At 41.5% G+C, this 21185-nt stretch overlaps 1 protein-coding gene across 8 annotated transcripts in view; it reads left to right on the top strand.

The window, feature by feature from the left end:
* Positions 1-21185, top strand: part of LOC135486203 (focal adhesion kinase 1-like) — an 88506-nt gene that overhangs the window by 57928 nt on the left and 9393 nt on the right. For 4 of the 8 annotated variants that reach the window (XM_064768853.1, XM_064768851.1, XM_064768848.1 and 1 more), the window contains 13 exons: positions 963-1025; positions 4108-4205; positions 7740-7824; positions 8570-8786; positions 9683-9783; positions 10680-10769; positions 11783-11987; positions 12956-13073; positions 13870-14172; positions 14796-15023; positions 17094-17229; positions 18092-18153; positions 19045-19194. In XM_064768853.1, the coding sequence (XP_064624923.1) occupies positions 963-1025; positions 4108-4205; positions 7740-7824; positions 8570-8786; positions 9683-9783; positions 10680-10769; positions 11783-11987; positions 12956-13073; positions 13870-14172; positions 14796-15023; positions 17094-17229; positions 18092-18153; positions 19045-19194 (1856 nt within the window). The remainder of the gene's footprint in view (positions 1-962; positions 1026-4107; positions 4206-7739; positions 7825-8569; positions 8787-9682; positions 9784-10679; positions 10770-11782; positions 11988-12955; positions 13074-13869; positions 14173-14795; positions 15024-17093; positions 17230-18091; positions 18154-19044; positions 19195-21185) is intronic. The other 4 variants (XM_064768856.1, XM_064768852.1, XM_064768855.1 and 1 more) reach the window with 3 other exon arrangements.

Raw genomic sequence — 21185 nt, 5'->3', positions numbered from 1 at the left:
GCGCAGAATCCAGATTGGCAGATAAAATCAGCTCAAACATCTCAAAGCGCTATCTCCCCAAAATGCAGTACCGAATAGCCAGGATCTTAAAAGGTGCTTGAAGGCCATGATGCATGATGGATTCAGCCTCTCTGATGTGCTCCGGCAGGGTATTCCACAAGCGGGGACCGCATGAGGAAAAGCAGCAGTCACTAAACTTGGTTCTTGATCGTGTGCACACCAATGTGGTGTCAGATGACGATCTGGTGGCATGCGGCCTGTCCACACACTTGAGATTCAGGTAGGCTGGTACCATACCATGAACCACCTTGAAGCACAGCAAGAGTATATTTAACTGTATTCTCAGTTTAACAGGGAGCTAGTGGAGACTTTTGAGGACAGATGTGATGTGGTCATGCTATTTAGTTCTGCTGATGATCCCTGCTGCTCGGTTCTGGATTCGTTGGAGTGGAACAATGGTCGCACTACGTCTGGCATTAACATTTTGCATGGGGAACGTACGCTGCAAAAGTCATCATTTTCGGGAGCGTTTGTAATTGGAGAGATGTTTTGATTGGATTGATACGACGGGACACAACATAACGATACATTAAAATGAAAATTCAAGAGAAAGTGCAAAATGAGAGCAATATGAAAATTTCTCATCATTTTGGAGCAGACTGTCAGTCCAGTGTAATGGAATCCAGATAGCCGACTGGATGAGGCTCCGATGGCAAGATATTTGGATATGTCTAGGTTGCACGGTTGCAGATGTTCAGTATTTGGTGATCAGAACAAATCATTTATGGTCATTTCTACCTTTGTGGCTTGATTTCAGTGTATTACTGTTGACTGCATTTATCCCACCAGGGGGGGTTGTCCATCAGCTCCCTCTATTGGCACGACATGTCACTACACCTGCATAATGTCCCGTCTTCTGCTCTGCCAGTATGTAATGTTTTGTCCTTCGCCCCATCATGCAGGTGAGAGAATCCGCGACATCATGTCAATCATGGGCCTGCGTCATTTACTTGAGCGCAGCAGAGGTAACCGTTGGTCATAATGCACGCGTCGATGCGTCTTGAATTTGGTCGCATCTTTTTATCATTGCTCTGATGTTGAACGAAGTTAAGATCTGAATTTATGTATTAACTGCAGCACACCTCTTAATTTTTTACTTTTGAAATTTTGACAGTGACTTCTTGATCCAAATGTCATAACATTAGGTCTTAATCAAAGTTGGTGGGCTTCAAATCACGGAATAGTTCAGCCCTACTAAAAAGTTAGTCGGAAAATGAAGTTGAGGTTATTATTGATAAAGAGCTGGGAAGTTTCATCGGTGTCAGCATTGGTACTATCGGAACAACCTTCCGAGGTTTTTGAGATGCGACTAATTCAAGATGCTATTTCTGCTACTTACAGACAATTGCTCAGAACTAGGCTCCCCTGATGATGACCGCATGAGCCAACATATGCATGGTAAATTCATGCCCGTACTAACGTTACTTCCAAATACCAGTTTTGTGTTGTCGTGTGGATATCTAGCTCATAGTGCATGCCAAGTGACTTTCAGCAAACAATTGCAAGAAACTTGAAGGATCAAGGCAGGCATTTACCTTCGCTGTTGATCCCTGTCACTGTCTTTAAGGCCACCCTAGAAGGCCTCATGAACAGTCGTGCTCTCCCATCCTGACTTATTCTTACATCGGCGTGCATGCCCAGTGGAAGGTGGACTTTGTGTTAAAAAAATCTTCCACATATAACTTTAAGATCTTTGTGGTATTCACTTGGGGTCTTTGGTTTCACCTATATTAGCAGGATGGTAAGTAAAAAAATTTTGTCAGGATTTGCCAAAATAACCTATGGTTTTTTCGTGACGCTGGGATAGGCCAAAAACAGTCAAGATTTAGCCTACATTGTAGATACTCATATTTTAGCAGGATATTGATAAGGCAAAATAGCTGTGTAAGGATTTACCAAAATCGTCTCCGGCATTTTTTATAATGGGGCACTGGGACAGGTACCCCTTTTTGTGAAAGGCCAATTCTGTATTCTTGGCATATGTTTGGCTATATTGCATGCCTGCAGTTGTGGTCAGTAATAGCTGTGCACCCAAAAAACTCAGGCTATCGTCTCTTCGCTGTCATAGACAAAGTCTTTGTCCCGATGTGTGTTGCTTTGGTGCTGGGCATACATGTAAAGGACCAACCAGCAGATGGGTTTGATTTTTCTAATCACTCGCAATGGTTCAATAGTAAGGTTGGTTGAGAGGATAGTTCTCTAGTTTGTGGTCATAAAGAGAAGAAAAACGTGATGATAATTTGATATTGTGTTATCTCCTTCATTTCATTGAGTGTTTTGATAGCCATAGTTTGCTTGAGAAGTAAATGTTCATGTCCTTTTGGGCCACTGTGGAAAAAAACTGCCTAGTCGATTTCTCCAAAGTTTGTTTTTTTCTCAAGCTAATTTTGAGACCCAATATAATTTCCAGGTTACAGATTTGCAAGTCAAAAATGTTCCCTTCATTAACACACTGAAGATTTTGGAGGGTCCGGACACGGGCAGAATTTTCGGATCGTTATTTTCAACTGAAACTTTGCACATTTGCAGAGATACTTGAAAAAGAATGAGCTGAAGATTTCATCAAAGTTCATCCAGAAATAAGCAGTACAGAGTGGAAAATGTCAAAATCAGTGCACTACGGCGCACTATATGCAAACTAACAAATTTATTTTGTACCCATTGTTACCACATGTAAACTGTAGAAGTCCTTTTCATCCCAAAATTTGATTTATAAAAAACCACCTTTGAAGAAGTCGGCCCAGCAGTTTTCACCCAGCACCCAAAAGAATGTGGACATTTACTTCTGGAGCTGACTATAGCTCTGCAATTTTACCAAATGAGTAAAATTTTCGATGTTTTGTTTATTTTCTTTATGCTTTTACTTCTAAAACTTGGTGTTTGCTGCCATATGCATGTGTTTGGCTCTTAGTGGAACTTTTTTCTGGTTTTGCATCTCCATTTTTTTTCATTTCAAGTTTATAAAGTAAAAAAGTAAAAGTTCAGCATTCCAAGTGAACCCTGCTCAAAATACAAATTATCTGCCATTATGACTAAAATAAGGTTCAAGTTCATGATAATCCTGTAATATTTCATCGTCCTGGAACAAAGTATTGTTTACATCCAGCCCGCTTGGGTCAAAGATACATCTTATATTCTGTGGGCCAGTTAAGGAGAAGCAGCAACATTCAATCTCAGTTAGTCATGAAACTGTTGATGGTTTGTTGTTACATACTTGCCCGCCGTCCCTTTCAACTTTCAGGTTTACAGCCATGATTTTGCTGCAAATAATGGCCGAATCATATGCTGATGAGTAAACTGGTTAAAGTTTTTTGGTTCTCCTTCTGTGTAGTGTCTTTGTCACCTTCTGTAATGTGAAAAGACACTACACAAAAGGTGAAACAAAAGAACTTTAACCAGTTGGTAAAAACCCTCTGAAAATGCCACTCAAGCAACTGTGAAAGCTTATCAGTTCAGGAATAATCACAGATGGATCTTATTAGAACTCCTAGCAGTGTTCTTTCATTCCGTTTGCCCCTAGGAATCATCTCAAAATAGATTGAAGCCAAAAGAAAGTGAATATTTTAATTCCTCTCTGGACCCCTCAATTAATAAAAAAATAATAATTTCCGGCTTGAACAAATGACAGACCAAAGAAAGACTTCTTTCTCTTCCTTAAATAGATGATCTGCAACTCTCAGCCTTTGAAAGTAACTCCTGATATCTAGAAAATCTATGCATAGCTCAAGAATAACTGTCCTATTGTTAAACAATGCAAGTTGTACAATAACAACAGTGAAGCCCAAAGGTTTGCAAAAAAGAAATGTTGACACTAAAAATCCCCCAAAACAGATAAAGAAACAAGACAGGTTCCTTTGACACATTTAGTTTCTTTTGGCTTCAATACGATTCCTGACCTCTTGGGCTAGTTTCTTCATTCCTGCACTTACATGTAGGGACAATCACCTTATAAATCCTTTGACTGCCACCTACGCCGAACTCCATTACCCTCAGAGTCGGTCACTGGTCTGCATGTATGTTGATGTAACTTTGTTCTGTCTCTTCTAGCTCGAGATTATGAGATCATGCGAGGTGACATAGAGTTGCAAGAGATCCTAGGCGAGGGCCAGTTTGGAGATGTACATAAAGGTGTCTATATGGGAAGGGTAGGTACTTGAAAAGGGTGTAAAAAAGAGACACTGGTTCCAGTTGAATGACCAAATCGAACATAGCCATTTGGGTAGCGGAAGTTTGATAAATCCTTTCATATCGTGCAGTGAGGCATGTACATTTTAAAGGCTCGTGGGAACATCACAAGGACAACTCCATCTACTGATGGTGTAAGTGACATCGCATGTGTCACCCTGTACAAGCTACAGTCCAAATCGCAATTGTCATCCCTAAATTCGTGGCATTGGCACGCTACCCAGCATGTAGGTCGCACGTAAATTGCACGTAAGTCACACGTAGGTCGCGTGTGATTTACGCAAAACATAGAGAGATAAGAGCGTCACTGGTGCATCATTGGCGCCAAGCAGGACAGAGGTCATTTGTGATTTGTACCGGACCAGTGGAAGACAGCTCTTCTCACTCCAATATTGAAGAAGCCGGGGCTCAATTGGGTCTTCTCGAACTATAGACCAGTGAGCAACTTGAGCTTCATTTCCAAACTGGTGGAGAAAGCGGTTGTGCAGGAACTGATCGCACATAGTGAGTCATCTGCTCCACTGCGTGTCGTTCAGTCCGCATATCGGAAAAATCATTCACCTGAGACTGCTCTCATAAAAGTGCAAAATGACATCCTCATGAGCATGGACAAGCAGGAAGTGGTGTTACTGGTGATGCTAGACCTCAGCGCTGCTTTCGATACTGTGGACACTTCTAGGCTACTGGAAATTTTGAACATTGAGTGGCCGTGCGCTGGACTGGCTGAGTTGTTATCTCAGAGACAGGGGGCAGCGGGTTGGACTGAAGGGTGGCGAGTCCAGGGACTTCATGCTTCGATGTGGCGTGCCACAGGGGAGCTGTCTAGGTCCTGTGCTATTCCTTTTTAGCTCACCTCTTAGCAGAGGTGAGCTTATCCCATACCGTGGCGTCCGTCGTCCGTCGTCGTCGTCGTCGTCCGTCGTCCGTTAGCAGGGCACGTTTCGTAACTGTTAGAGCTATTGAGTTGAAACTTGGTACACATGTACCCTTATGTAATGACACCTTGGAGACCAAGTTTCGGTCCGATTCGTTTCATAGTTTGGCCACCAGGGGGCCAAACGTTAAAAGTGAAAATATGCAATATCTCCCTTAATAGTAGTCGGGAAATTTTGAAAAAAATATGGTAGGTACTTCTAGCAAAGGTGCATCATATATCCTCCGGGTTTTTGATTTGACCTCCTTTTCAAGGTCACAAGAGGTCAAATGGTGTAAATTGGCCATTAGGATGTAACGATGGCACGTTTTCAAACTGCAATGACTATTGATACCAAATTTGGTACACATTCACCCCTTAGTCAGGTGATCTCAGGGACCGAAGTTTGGTCCAATATGATTCACCACTTGACCACCAGGGGGCAAAATCCAAAAACCTTAAAAATGTGATTATTCCTTAACTTCTTGCCCGATTGCCACCAATTCGATATCATGGGTACATCTAACCACCATACAGTATATGTCGCACAGGTTTTTAATTTGACCTTCTTGTCAAGGTCACAGAGGTCAAATGGCGTAAATTCGCCGTCAGGCTGTAACTATGGCACGTTTCTTAACTGCAATGACTATTGATCACAAATTAAGTACACATGTACCCCTTGGTCAGATGATCTCAGGTACTGAAGTTTGGTGCAATCTGATTTGACGTTTGGCCTCCAGGGAGGGGGCCAAATCCTAAATTCTTCAAAATGCCATTATTCCTAGTAATGACTTGCCCGATTGGCACCAATTTTATATCATAGGTACATCTAATTCTAACAACCATTCAATGTGTCACCCGGGTCTTCTTTGATTTGACCTACTTTTCAAGGTCACAGAGGTCGAATGTACTGTAAATTGGCCATTTTGGGGAAATTGTAATTGCTTGGACCTACATCAAACCTAACACTACATGACACAATACCATGCTCTTTATCCATCTTTCCTCCACGTGAGGTGAGCACAATGGCCCTGGCCATTTCATTATTTATGTGTCAAGACTGTACAGCCTCATTGCTAGTCATCTGCCATCTGCCCACGGTTTCTCTGATGACAACCAGTTGTATTTGGCTTTTAAACCATTGCCACCTACCTCCCAGACAGACGCAGTAGCAGCCATTGAGCGTTGCATTGCTGATGTCAGATCATGGTACATTGAAAATGAACTTATGATAAACGACACAAAGACTGAGTTTGCCATCTTCGGCACACGACAGCAAATTGCCAAGGTGAGCATTGTATCAGTCAGGGTGGGAGATACCGATATCCATCCCGTCAAATGCGTCCGAAATCTTGGAGCTTGGTTTGACAGCAATATGTCAATGGATACCCATGTCAACAAAGTGTGTGCCAAGGCCTACTACGGTCTCTACCGGATACGCCAAATCCGTAAATTCCTCTCGGAGAAAACGACCAAGACCTTGGTACATGCTTTCATCATTGCCCACCTTGAATATTGCAATGCTCTCCTCCATGGTATACCTGCCAGGGCTACAAACCAGGTGCAACGGGTTTTTAACTCAGCGGCAAGAGTTGTGTGTTTGGTGGGCAAGTTTAACCACATTTCCCCTGTTTTGGCACAGCTACACTGGCTTCCTGTCAAATTCAGGATCCAGTACAAAATGTTGCTCCTGGCGTTTAAGTGCTTGACTGGTGAAGCTCCGGAGTATCTCAGATCCATGATTCAATTAAAAAGAACTGGGCGCTCTGGCCTTAGATCTGAATCTGAGATGCTCCTGGAGGTTCCCCGGTTCAAGCATCCAACTCTCGGTGGACGCTCATTCTCGGCAGCTGCTCCAAAACTGTGGAATCAGCTGCCGACGAGCGTCCACCATGCCGATTCCATTGAAGGTTTCAAGTCCCTCCTGAAGGCCCACCTATTTGCAGCTGCCTACGGGAGGGATAGCGCCCCAGAATACTCTCCTGCGGAGTAATTGGGGCGCTATATAAATAATATGTATTGATTGATTGATATTGATTTGGACTGTATCAGAGCCAGCAAATGACATTTGACGGAGTGGATTGTGAGACGTGATTGGTTTCGCTGTGGTCGTTACATCCCGTTTGTCGTTTGTCTTTTTTCGTGAACCAAAACCAACCTCCTCATGAGCCCTGAAAAGGTACCCGAGTGACTGCGCCAAAGGAAAGCAAATATTGAGTTGAAATCACACAATTTCTGTTTTAAGCAAAGCAGAATTGGGCAATTTAATGTAATGTGGGAGAAAACTAGAGCCTTTACAGTAAACCTGTGCTGATAGAGAGAGAATCATCCTCTCAAATCATTAAGAATAGGACCATCCTGTTTAAGCCACGACCCAAAAGATGGTGATAGTGATGCTGTATTCAATCTAGATCTCAATCAATACCGGGCTGCTCTCGCCACACTGCATTAAGAAGGGTCCCACTACAGTCCTTGTGAAGGTATTTTCTCTATTTGTATTCTGTTTCTGTCCATCGATTGGACAGAAGTCATTTCACCGTGTCCCAGAGGAACTGATTGAGTTTTCCTTTTATTGTTACAGGATGGTCGTAATCTAGCAGTAGCAATCAAGACTTGTAAACTCGACAATGAGGACAGTATGGCTGATAAGTTCCTTGAGGAAGCATGTAAGTACTGCGGATATTGACATTTGAACACTTTCTCTGCCTGTGCGCAGTAGTATGGTGCATAAGCAAGAGTCGCTGACTTGATGTAGTACCAGGAAATCCTCCTTCTCATTTACAAATTATAAGAAAGAAGAAAGTACCAAAAAGAACTAAACATCTTTTGGAACTTGGTCTTTATGGTGCAGCGTGGTGCTATCTTCATTGTTTAAAAAGAAATTTTTGCAATTTCTTTTTCTTTTGTCCATGAGCAGAAGTGTGTCACTAGGGAATAGATGATTGTGTAGTGCAGCGGTATACTGGTGTTGCACTCACAGCCCGAGAGTCATGGGGTCAAACCCAAGTCTGATCCACACTTCGTTTTCCCAGGTCAAGTTCAAGTGACACTACATGACTGTAATAGCTGCTCCTTGAGATTGCCTTTGTGGAGACCTTTAACCAGCAACAGTGTCATTAGAGTGGAATGGGCTTTTTTCGTATGCCAGGATTTTCCCTTAAAGAACCTCATTGGCATGACTAAAATGCTTTCAATAATAGCCCTCATTGATAAAGCATGATTTGATATGTTTGTACTCCACATTTTGTTATCCCAGCAGAAATGTATATTTTTGTCCAAAGGCAAAGAATTCTACACAACATGCATATTTGGACATGAGTTTATACTGTCGCCAAGTGCATTTTTAGTGGGATTCTGGATTTGACTGAAATTGCTATCGGGTCAGTCACAGTTTCGAATGTTCCCTTTCAGTTATAATGCAGCAGTTTGACCATCCACACATCATCAAACTGATCGGCGTGTGCACGGAGAGTCCGATATGGATCGTGATGGAACTGGCCAAGCTGGGAGAAATGCGTGCATACCTTCAGAACAAGAAGCATCACCTCAACCTGGCCACTCTCATCATGTTTTCGTATCAATTGAGCACAGCACTCTCCTACTTAGAAAGTAAAAAGTTTGTGCATAGGTAGGTGGGTTTTCTGTCTAAGTTGCTTGTTGGACCATCTGTTCCACATCAGTGTCTGTCGCTTTTCATCAAGCATGCGATGTTGAACAATAATATTTGTCATGGATTTTAGAACACAGTGTACGCTAGGGAAAAGCCTGAATCAGTTGCTCGTTATCTGTTCCTGGTGTAGTTCATAAGGTAGACCACTTTTCTTAATTTTGGAATAAAACTGAATCAAGTGATGACAAATATTGAAAACAGGCATCAAGTTCTTATACCTGTGCTATCAATTCGGCTCTCTTCAAATGGTATGACTGCTCTTATTGCATGTAATGAACTATAAAAGATAACGAATCTATGATCATATTTGAATGCTTGATGAAGTCATTCTTCGATGAAATCTTCTATATGATTGTGTGCAGATTGGATTCTATTGTAGCTGTGCATGATTGGGGGAGGGGGGTCCTCTAAGGAGGTCAGTGGCATAGCGGTTAGAGCGCCAGGCTCATAATCAGGAGGTCCTTGATTTGACCCTTTAGGATCACAGCATTTCGTGTTTGTATCCTAGAGCAAGGCACCCAACCCTAAATTGCTTCCTTCTTCAAAGGAAACGTCAAACTGAACCTCCTTGTTGTACATGGCGTCTGCCAGGGCAAGCAAAAGATCCGAATGAAGGAGTCGCTAGGCCAAAAAACCCAATTGGCACCTAAACATAGTGGCATGCACAAGTGCTCATCCTGCCTTGGAAGAAGAATATTCCTCGGAGAGCAAAAAATTCAAATGGATAGCGAACATTGAAGAAGAAGAGCACCACAATTTGTTATGAATCAGCATACGATTTGATTCTCTTGCATCTAGACCCATCTATTGAATTTCTGACTTACTATATGGCTGTTCATCTTTTCATATTTCAGGGATATTGCAGCCAGAAATATACTTGTATCTTCCCAAGACTGTGTCAAATTAGCTGACTTTGGCTTATCTAGATGGGTGGATGACCAGAGTTATTATAAAGGTAAGAGTGTTGACAGGCTTCGGCTATTTGATGACTCAGCAGAAAGAAAAGTGGGAGAAAGAAGAAAACGTGTTTAGATAAGATGCAAATAATAGCTGATAGATGATGGATGAAACTGAAATAATATGTTTTTAAAATGTTTACAACTTCTTGCTCCAAGCTGTTGAATATTTTGTACTGGTTCATTGTAAAACAAATTGCATGACTTGCTTATTTGGGTTTCATTTTCTAAGAGTTCACCAGAAATTGTTAAACAAATTGCATCAAAACGAATTGGGTGTTGGAAAACTTATGATAACAGTTTATCTTTTCTTGGTGAGCATGTTGTATGTGTAAGCCCAGCTAGAGGAGCCTCATAGTGGTTAACACTGCTGGCTACCATGCAATAGGACCCGGGTTCGATCCCGGGGAGAACCCAGGATTGTATTTCTGGATGAACCGGCGTGGCTTTCAACATGTTCAAGGAACTAAAATTCCTGGCTCTTCACAACACGTACAATGTATGAAATACTCGTGGGTCTGTCGGATGAGACAATAAGCCATGGTCCTTTGTACCTGAGTGTCTATGCCAGGGCAAGTAGAAGTCCCCACATAGGTGGACAGTAGCCTATAGTGGACTCCAAAATAGGGTTACGACGCCAGTAATGATATTTAAAAAAAATTAGGTGAAATTGCACTATAGGCAGGATAGTCAGTGTGGCTCCTTAAAAGCTAGTAATCTTGCTGCTTGATCCCCAATCTAATCCCTGTTTGGCACCAATCCAAAACAAACTAGGGGAATGCAGCTCTTATAGAACTTTTATACTCTTTGCACCATTCCATATTTAGTAGTGTACTCGTTTTCATTGGGCCACATGATAAAACTTTGTATCTCAATAGTTATTTTGCATCTTCAGCCTCCAAAGGAAAGCTACCGATCAAATGGATGGCACCAGAGTCCATCAACTTTAGAAGATTTACTACTGCTAGTGATGTGTGGATGTTTGGTAAGTTGTCTGAGGAGAAGCTCAACAAACCTGTTGTATATAATAAGTGGCATGGATCGAGTATTGTTCCTTGGTGTTAATACATGTACATGACCTTGATCGGATGTCCTTTCATATCCAATATCCTCCTTTGACGTGTTGAGGCAAGGAGTGGAGTGGTGATGTCAGAAGTGCTGGAGCGCTGGCCAAGTCAAGATGTTGTCTTACCAGTTCTTCTCAGTAGATTGTGCTTTGACTCGTTTTCTTTTGTTCATTGCCTGACTTTCCAGTTTGCACATAACATGGCACATAGATGTCAATCAGTGATCCACAGCTTCAGAGCCTAGATGCAGAATTGATTTAAGGAATTGATATCGAACTGGAGGTATTGTTTGTCTCACCAAAACCGCGAGGGTGGAGCTAAAATGTAGACAGGTTTTGGTCGGCATTTTAGCTCCACCCTTGCGGTTTGGGTGAGATAACCAATACCGACAGTGAGGTATCAATTTCTATTCTAAAACATCTCAAATTATATATCGAAAAATGTGGTTTTAAATGCTTTTGAAATACTTCCACATTTTGCACCAACGCAAGCGGTTATGGTTGTCTCACCCAAATCTCTGTGGTGAAAACGAGGCTATATACATTATCCATTATGAAAAATGAAATATTCTCACTCGGTTATTTTAGAATATAGAATTAGCACTACACTGGAGTGTGTCTCAAGACCAGGGTGAGCTAAAGTGGAGGCCCAAACTTTAGTGTTGAGACCCAGCAGCACATCTATCCCACCTAAATTTTAACAAGTTGTCTGCACAAAACATGCTGAAAACTCTTCAGTCATCGCGTTCTTCAGTCATTGCGTTCTCCAGTCATATCTAACACAACTCGATCGCGCTGTTTGAAAAATCGAGACAGCTGGTAGAAAATCAAGGCTCTGTGTATAATACATGCTACAATGCAATGGTGGTGTGTTGGAATCCTGTTTTAGTGGCTTATCTTGTTATTTCTCTAAACAGTTCAATGATTTTCAGGTGTGTGTATGTGGGAGATTCTCATGTACGGTGTGAAACCATTCCAAGGGGTGAAGAATAATGATGTTATTGGGAAAATTGAGAATGGCGAGCGACTCCAACTGCCCGACAGCTGCCCTCTGTCACTTTACAAGCTGATGTGTCATTGTTGGTCCTACGAGCCTTCCTTGAGACCTGCATTTAGTGAACTAAAGGGCAGATTGCAGTAAGTAGAAGACGCTCAATTTGAATTGTTTTCCATGGGAGTGTTAGCTCGAATCCTGAGGCCTGTTTTCAATGCAGTGGCTTCTCGCTGAAGTCGGAGTCACTTGGCCAATAAACCCAATTGGTGCATAACCGTAGTGTCACGCAAAATGCTCATCCCGCCTTTGAGGAGGAATACTCCCTGGAGAAAATCACCTCCAAGTGAAGAGCGAACGCTGAAGATGAGAGAATGCAGTGGCGACCTGCACAGTTTTATGGTCGTTGGATATATTTTGATGTAAGTGAGTATTGTCTCGGGAATTGTTACTGACCTCGAAGACCTGTGTAATGGAATCAGGTCTTTATGCCTACAAACTCAGGAGATTTTCAATTTCAGAAAGTGTGCAGATCTGGCCAAAATAAAACCTTTTAAAGGGACACTATAGGCAGCAGCTAAGTAGGCAAGATAAAGTTTGACAAAGTCGCCAATAGGGGTCTCACCCATCTATAATGATGTCAAAACTATTCACGCTTGTACGAGGAATATGTTTAATGGTGAATTAAACTTGACCCATTGCCCTTACTGAGCATATTAGTCACCTGAATTTGACCCCCCCCCCCCTCCTGCCTGTGGTCCCCCTTCAAGTCAAAAATAATGCCATCATAAAACAAAATTTTCAGCTGTAGATTGTAACAATTCCTATTGCACTTAAAGAGAGAATTTGTTTGTTCCAATTTGGCAAAAGAGGTCGCCATCATTTTGGGACCAGATTAAAGTGAGACTCGATAACACTATTGGTATGATCAAGAATTAATAAAGTCTACATGTAGTTTTTCTGAATTCTTGACATGATGCCAATGAATGATATCATATGATGCTGATGAGACTGTCGTTCTATACATTATTTTCTTACCTGGAAGCGTTGCCTTAACTGGTAACCTGCAGATGAATATCTGTTTGGAGATGAAAGTGATACATTTCATTTTCAGGGAAATTCATATAGAGGAGCAATATCAAATGGAGGAATCGTCGAGACGAGACCATCGACGGGTGCTAGCTATGTCATGGGTCTCAAATGGATCAGAGGATGATTTACCTCCACCTAAGGTACTATCAATTGCCAAACTTTCACAATTTTTTTTCTGAATTTTTGCAAAAATTTCTCTAAGAAAGGTTCAAATTCAGAATTTTTTTATTTTGGAGCATTATGAAGTTACTTTCAGTTTTCTCAGTATTTTTCACACTATAATTTTGCGAATTACGGCTAACTGCAAAAACCGGTCTGTGAAAATTTGGCTGTGGGTTGGAATTGGGAAATTTCTGGAATAGGAATGTGTTAGCTAATTGATCAAATCTTAAATTTTACATGATCAAAAACAGAATCTGCCATGCTGAAAATTGGAAACAGAATATATTCTTTCGGTTACCGTTTTAATAGCTGTGCCCTCTGGCATGAGATTTTTACCAAGTTGTGATCATTGTGGTATCTACAGTGTTCGGCTGCAGAAAATGTCCACAAACAAATCAAGGTGTGTATTTTCTGACTCATTCGGCTACCACCATCTATGCAAGAATGCAGTAAAGTTATGGGTTGGAATAGTCTCCAGACTCTCCTAATTTAATGCTTATGGTGCTTATTTCTCTCCACAAGAAAGTTTTGTATAACTACTTTGCTCTCTGAGGATAAATCATCAGTGGAATGTGACATTGTGAGCCGCGGCCTCAGTGAACCCTTTTGCCAAGTTCTGTTGAGCTTTATCCAGCAGAAAGTTGCCCTTGTCAGCTCTGATGAACAGAAACATCATTTTTGAAAGCCTTGATAAAAGATCCATTTAAAATAAATCTCCATACTTCCCTGTATGTACTTCGGCTTCATATTGTCTTCATGTTGTTTGTTTTCCAGCCTCCCAAGCCCAGCTTCATGTCGTCATCAGCGTCTGGTTCAACGCCCAACCTCCACGTGAACAATAGTCTTTCTACTCCACCCAACTGGGGCAGCACATCACATCTCCTGGCTGGCAACAACCACAACCTGGATGATGCAATCGGTGCTAGTGCTGCTAGTGGGCCGATCTATGCTACGACAAACGCCCACCGTGGTGGCTACCCCAACAACATTCCTTCAGGTTATGCAATGGCGCATAACAGCAGCGGTAATAGTAGTGGTCACCAGACACCACCACTTGGACGATCCCTTACCCACGAGGTAAATTTGTTCAAAGATTTGAAAAGTTTTGAGTTTAGAGTCTTGATATCAACTACAGTAGAGGTTATCATCGGACTTTACAATTTTGCCCTGAAACCTTTCTGTAGACCTCACATGAGCTGCTCAGACAGTGATACAACCTGAGCATTTCCGACTGTACCCATTAATACACCTGTGGGAGAGAGGCGAGTTAGGCAAAGTGACTTGGCCAGAAATTTCGCCCCAACCCCACTAGACTACAGGAGCAATTTGGAATTCTTTTTCTCAGAGAATAAGGCTCCAATCAAGTTAGATTTCTTCATCTTCCTTTGTTTGTCCTTCTGAAACTCATTGAAATGTTATTTCTACCATTACGTTGAGTGTTACTTTACATGATGGAATTTTCAAAAGTAAAATTTCCTGACTTTGGCTGTTACTGCAGATCAGCCTCTGACAATTGCTGTTCCAACAATCACCAAGGCCTCTGCCTGTGCTCCTAAAATGTCGTGTTGCAAATATCCCTCAATGCTGAAAATGGCTCATTTTGGTGCTTTGCAAGTGGTAAGTAAAATGGTTATGTCGGCTCAGATGTCTGGTTTTCTGAGAGGCTAAAAGTGATGCTGGTGAATTGTCTTTATTTGTAGGAAAGAGATGAATTGGAGCGAAACCAACTGCACCATCAACAGAGAATGGAAACGCTCGAAAAGCGACTCTTAGAACAAAGATTACAAATCCAGCAGCAACAATCAAAAGAAGATTCCCGATGGTTACGAATAGAAGAAGAGAAATTGGTACCTGTGAGTAGCGGTGGTACGCCCATCGCGAACCCTGGGGGTATCCCCTCCTCGGTCCCTGGCCACGTTCAGCTGCAGGCAGGTTTAGTTACGCATACTTAACATCAACCATTCTGGAAGGCAGATTTAGGTGTAACACATCTTGCAGTCTACCGTACAAAACATGGTGATAGCTCTGATAAACAGTTTGTCTGAGTGTGTTTGTCATTTTCTAATTCGGTGACTTTAGACACAGATGGCAGTCCACATTTTAACCTTTTCACCCCCCACTTCCAAATATAGACTTGTCTAGTCAATCCATTAGACAATGTTAAGAAGAGTCCATTGTAGGACTGTGAGTGTAAAGGTTAAAAGTACCTTGCATTATGCTTTCAGCAAAATCTTGTCACTGGTTTTCTTTGGTCATCTAATTTTTTTGTAAACTTTGCAAAAACGTACTTTACGAAAAATTTTAGGATGGATGTATCTCTGATAAACCCTTCCAGGATGGTTCTCTATCCTTGCATGAAATGCATGTTTGTCTGTCTTGGGTGAGTCCGTACTGTGGTTAACTGTTGATCATCGAATAATTTCAAGTTTGCCATATTATTAATGTTGAGAGAGAGTTATGTGACAGTCTAAACATATCACTTGTTTAATTGTTTGCTCAAATGTGGTAAAACCTGATAAATATCCACTGATTAACAGTTTTCTTAAAGGGTAACTCGTGTCAAATTTCACCATATAATGTTTTAGCTGTTTTTGACAAATGACTAGGTCACTTTCTCATAAATCGGTAAGGTTTTCAAATCGAAATGCACATTTTCTAGAAATTGATGGTTTAATCCCGCCCGGACGGCTCGCTTCGATGCCGTTTTCGTTGATGATGTCACAACATAAACATTTTCGCGGTCGCGGTGGTTTACATTCAGCGATTTTATAATAAATCTAATCAAAAATGGAAAATTTGAGCTTTACATTTGTGATCAACAATTAAAAACGGACGTATTTCCGCAAAGTTGTAAATCACATCATAGTATCACTTTAAGTGTTAAAAGTGAGTGGAGTCTGAGTGTGTGGAAAAACTGTTGTTAGGTTTTTTGTATGCTAATTGGAACTGATGATGGTCTTTGAAATGTAAACATATTTACCTTTGTGGATGAATCTGTTGTCATTAGTATAATTGAAAATCTAACAAGACCCATGTTGCTGAGCAAAATTATGCTGTCAAAAATAATGAGGCGCGACTTGTATCTTCTGTGGTTGATGTACCATTTGAAGAAGAATGATCATTTATTGCTTAGCTTTGCAATACTTATATCATTCTTGCATCTGCTGCTGAAATGTAAGCTTTTCTCGCTGACTGCTTTTGCACTTTTTCATCTCGATGTTTGAACATTTTCAACCCTGACGAGCATGTAGACATTTCACCTGGCCAGCCTAAACTCACACAAAACACTTTTAACCAAGTAGCTATGCAAATTGTCAGTAAATTCACAACATTGATCATTGCTGTTTCAGCATCATGTTTTAGGCTTAGCCTATTTGGTCTAAGAAAAATGTAAACTTTGAAATTACCGCCAACTGACAAATATTTTTGTATTCAAAGAAGGTTCGCCTTATATATTTTTGCTCTAGTGTAATACAGTAGAACCTTCCTTAGCGGACACCTCTCTATTAAGGACACGCTCTCGATTAAGGACACTTGTTTTGGTCCCAAAGTGGTTGTTACCATTCAATTTGACCTCTCTAATCTTGACACCTCTCTATTAAGGACACCATTTGTCAGTTCCAATGGTGTCCTTAATAGAGAGGTTCTACTGTACCAATTTCTGGTACCAGTAATACTCAAGTGCGAGTTAATGAGTAGAGATGACCTAATGCCAATCTAACATGGTTCGTTTGTGTTTCCTGACATGGGTCCGCCATGATGCAAGCCATCAATAAGTGAGTGGATGTGTTATTAGACATTATGCAGCAAAGCCGTATTTGCCAAAGAATACTTGGTAATCCTTGATTGCTGACTTTGACTGTGTTCATTTCTGTTTGGATGCGACAGTGTCATAATTGGACACAATTTGTTGCAGAGCCTATCATAGGTAAATAATATAATTCAGTGAGAAAGGGTCTTGATGTTAAATTTTCTAAGTATAAATCTATCGTTTACAGCGATCTGTTGATATCCCTGATCGACCTCCACTTCGACCTTCCCCTAGTGAAGACACGGGGAGTGATGCCACCAGTTCTCCTCCACCTAATACACCAACCCATCGACCACGGCTAGAAAATCATGGCTCATTTTCATGTAAGTTTGGGAAGAACTACTTAATTTTCATTGACTTCTTCTGTCCGCCGTCGTCTGTATCCTGTTTCAAAAACAGTGGCACGTTACTTAACCGCTAGAGCTGTGAACTTGAATCTTTGTACAAAGGACCCCGGGTCAGGTGACCGATCTCATTCTTGACTTGGCCACCAGGGGGCCAAAAGTGGAAACCTAAAAAGTGTGATATCTCTCCTGTAAGTGATTTGTTTTCGATAAAATTTGTGGTAGGTTCTCCTAGCAAGGATAAATCACATGTCATACGGGTTTTTGATTTGATCCTCATTTTCAAGATGGTGTTAATTGGCTGTTTGAGTGTATGGCACGTTTTTTAACCGCTAAAGCTATGAACTGTTGAATGTTTATCAAAATTGCAGCGATGACTTATTCTTATCACAGGCATGACCAGCCTCATGGGCAACGGATTTTGTTGCATGCAATTGATATCGCACATTTAACACAGATGCAATTCCCTATCCCAAGCCATGTACACAAAAACTCCTGTATGGCCGGGCATATTTGAAGCTCTGGGCCAACTACCGGAAGACAATTCTCAGTTTGGTGAAACCTGGTTGTTTCCTTGTGGCTCATGTTAGAGCTGATCAAAGATTTTCTCTCCGTCTCTTAGTACCAGAAACCAAAATGAGTGACTGGAAATCGATACTCTGGGTTCTGAAGGATACCTGTTGAAAATGCCAGATCTCCTATCATTCCCTCCTTGAGCACCTGAGGTAGAGGTTATCATAGTGTTCATCAGCCTTATGCATTATGGTACCATGCATTAGAAAGTTGTGTGGATGAGTCAGCAATTACTGTATGTGTTATATGTGCTTTGTCTCTTTTCCAGTCTCTGCTGATAGCTCAGGTAACTCTGATTCTGGTGAAGGATCTCAGGGGGCACAAAAGAAGGTAAGCTTGTGTAGATTGGAACCGCCTGTCAGAGCTTCTACCACTACACTTCTTACTACCACACTGGTTAATCAGCACTCCCTCAGTTGTGTGCCATTCACCGATGGAGATAAGAGGCCTACCTAGTAAATAATAATTGATAAGTCTTATAGAGCTCTAGTTCTAAACATAATAGTTTGATCCAATCGCTGTGTTACTTGCCAGTTCAGGTGAAAGTCAGGACTGTTCAGCATTGCTCACATCTGCTGTACATGGGCTGGTGCAGGCCAAATAATGATTGCTGCAACTAAAGGGTTAATCAGCAAATTACTCAAACAATTACAATGTGCAAATATATGCACAAGTCAACTTCGAGATTCTGCATGTATCATGCTGTCTTATTGGTGGTGAATATCAGTCCTAAAATCTCCTCCATTCATCGCCGCCATCAAAGGGCCAGGAAATATGTTGGACGCACCATCATAAACGGGTGGCCAATCAAATTGCTCGACACAAAGTAATAGAATGACGGCCTGAATTGATAGTGCCAACCTCCAGATCAGGCTACCCTTCTTCTATTCAACATGCACTGTGCATTTGGGTCAGGTCAGCATCCCTGGAACCGTTACTCATTGAATACCTGGTCTTCAATTATGAAGGCTTTCAGTGTGTATCTCGTGCGACAACCACAAGTGAGTGTAATGTAAGTGTTGTCGCGACAGAGGACGCGTGGGAAAGGAAGGGAATGCAGAGAGACTACCGATAAAGTAACAGCCCTTCTGACGGCCGATTTTCGATCGGCGGTGAAGGATGGATATACGCACGACGGTGGATCGGCATGGCCATGTCATATATGGGCATCAGTTCTGATTTAGAAATCTTCCCTAGAAGTCACTTGCATATCATTTTCAGGGTCAACCCGTTGAGTCTCCACCTACAGCTGATTTGGACAGATCTGGTGATAAGGTGTATGAAGCCACTGTGAGTGTGGTCAAGGCAGTCACTGACATGAGTAAGGGGGTGCACCTTGCTAGGGCAAGCAGTTACGTCGATTTAGTCAAGGTATGCTATTGATTTCTTCATCAACATCATGGCAAATTGGCAAATTATGTGGCAATGAATTGTTTCTGTAAGTCGATGATTATTGATTCTTGGTTGGAATCACAAGACCCGTGTTAAGTCATAACGTCAGATATAAGGAAGTAATATCAAACTGGAGGTGTTAGGTGTCTCACCAAGCACCACAAGTGTGGAGCTAAAAGCAAACCGACGCATAGTCGAAGTTTTGGTGAGTTGACAGCTCCACTCAAGCAGCGATTGGTGAGATAACCAGTACCGACAGTGAGATATCGATTTCTATTCTAAAATACCTGGATTTAGAACGAACCGCACTTTACAGTGTAAATGCACTATGCGCAAACAAAGCTTCGTTTTGATTTCATCTGTTATGGTAGGTAACCGTAACCGCTTGGGTTGGTGCAAAATGTGAAAACTGTCAAAAAGCATTTAAAACCACATTTTTCGTTGTTTAATTTGGGATATTTTAGAATAGAAATTGATACCTCACTTTCGGTATTGATTGTTTCACCTAAACCGCTTGGGTGGAGCTAAAATATTGGCCAAAAGCTCCGCTACGCCTCAGTTTTGGTCTTTATTTTAGCTCCACACTTGCGGTTTTGGTGAACCTCAAGTTCGGTATCAACTCCTTAATTCTAAAATGCCTCAAACTAGTCAATTATCTGAGGCAGAATTGACCAAGAATCTGCTTTCAGCTCATTTTATACCATCCCAGGAGATTATGGTTGTCTCACCAAAACCTCTGTGCAAATACATACTCCATCATAAAAATGAAACATTCTCACACTAAAATGAGTTTTAGAATAGCTGTCTGCACTGACAGCAACACATGACATATTATTAGCTCAGCTGAAAAGCTGAGCTATTCATATGAGTAAATGGTAGAATGAGTGTCCGTCTGTCTGTCTGTCTGTCTGTCTGTCTGTCTGTCTGTCTGTCTGTCTGTCTGTCCGTTAAACAGGCACGTTTCAAAACTATGGCGGATAGGCGATAGATTTTCCCTCTGAGGCGTTGAGACCCTTCAGGACTCCTGAATAGACCAAATGTGGTTCCGGCAGGATGAGCGGTTTGGCCACTAGGTGGCACCGAGCGAAATTTTCCAAAAACTTTTCCAGCAGCTGATTTCTCAGTTGGGGATCATGAATCAAATCTAATTTTATAGAGCAAAGCTTTCTCTTTCATTATCAATAGGCATAGTTCATGAATTTCTCACCAGGTGGTGTTACTGGCGCAATTTAGTGAGCACCCCCAAGAAGAGCATTTTAAATTTCGCGCGAGTTATCCAACGTCCAATCACACATGCAGCGAACGTCACGTCTAGAGTCTGCGCAGTTCAGACGTAAGGAGACCATGCTATGGAATAGATCGCGTTCTGTCAATTCAGAGGTAAGTTCTCATTAAATTCACAATTTCATAGGCGATAATATTTGGCTGCTTGTGTTATTGCATGTTGATGACATTAGGGAAGGCTTGGATTGTTTAATTGGATGTGATTAATTTGAAATAGTTCGTCGACGATCGTTGAAAAACGATCTGCGAAATGCAGCTTGGTTGGTCTGAGAAACGATGTCAAAGTCCGGCTTTAAATCATGGATTTCTCAACAAATAACTCTTGTCACATAGCAGAACTAATGTGAATAAACAAGACAATAATAAACATCGTTCTGATATGATCGGGTAAGGTTGCCAATGTACATAAACAGTGTAATTGAGGATCGACGCCACGCTAGGGCCGAATGATCAAGGAAGTTCATTGATATGATTGGGAATACATTGTGATAAGAGTGATGAATCGGCCCCGTTTGAAGCATTGTGCTATGTACAGTGTGCAAGTGTCAGTGTGTATCATATCGCATTTATTGTTTGTTGACATTTCGAATCGCTGCCTTATCAGTTGTTGTTGGCCTTGTATTTGATATAAAACTTGGCTAGCTTACCTATTCTATCAAAATTAAAATGTTATCTCCTCACCTCAT

Source organism: Lineus longissimus, chromosome 4, assembly GCF_910592395.1.
Source record: "Lineus longissimus chromosome 4, tnLinLong1.2, whole genome shotgun sequence".
In the NCBI taxonomy this organism is placed as follows: Eukaryota; Metazoa; Nemertea; class Pilidiophora; order Heteronemertea; family Lineidae; genus Lineus; species Lineus longissimus.
This window is presented reverse-complemented; position numbering and strand designations above follow the sequence as displayed.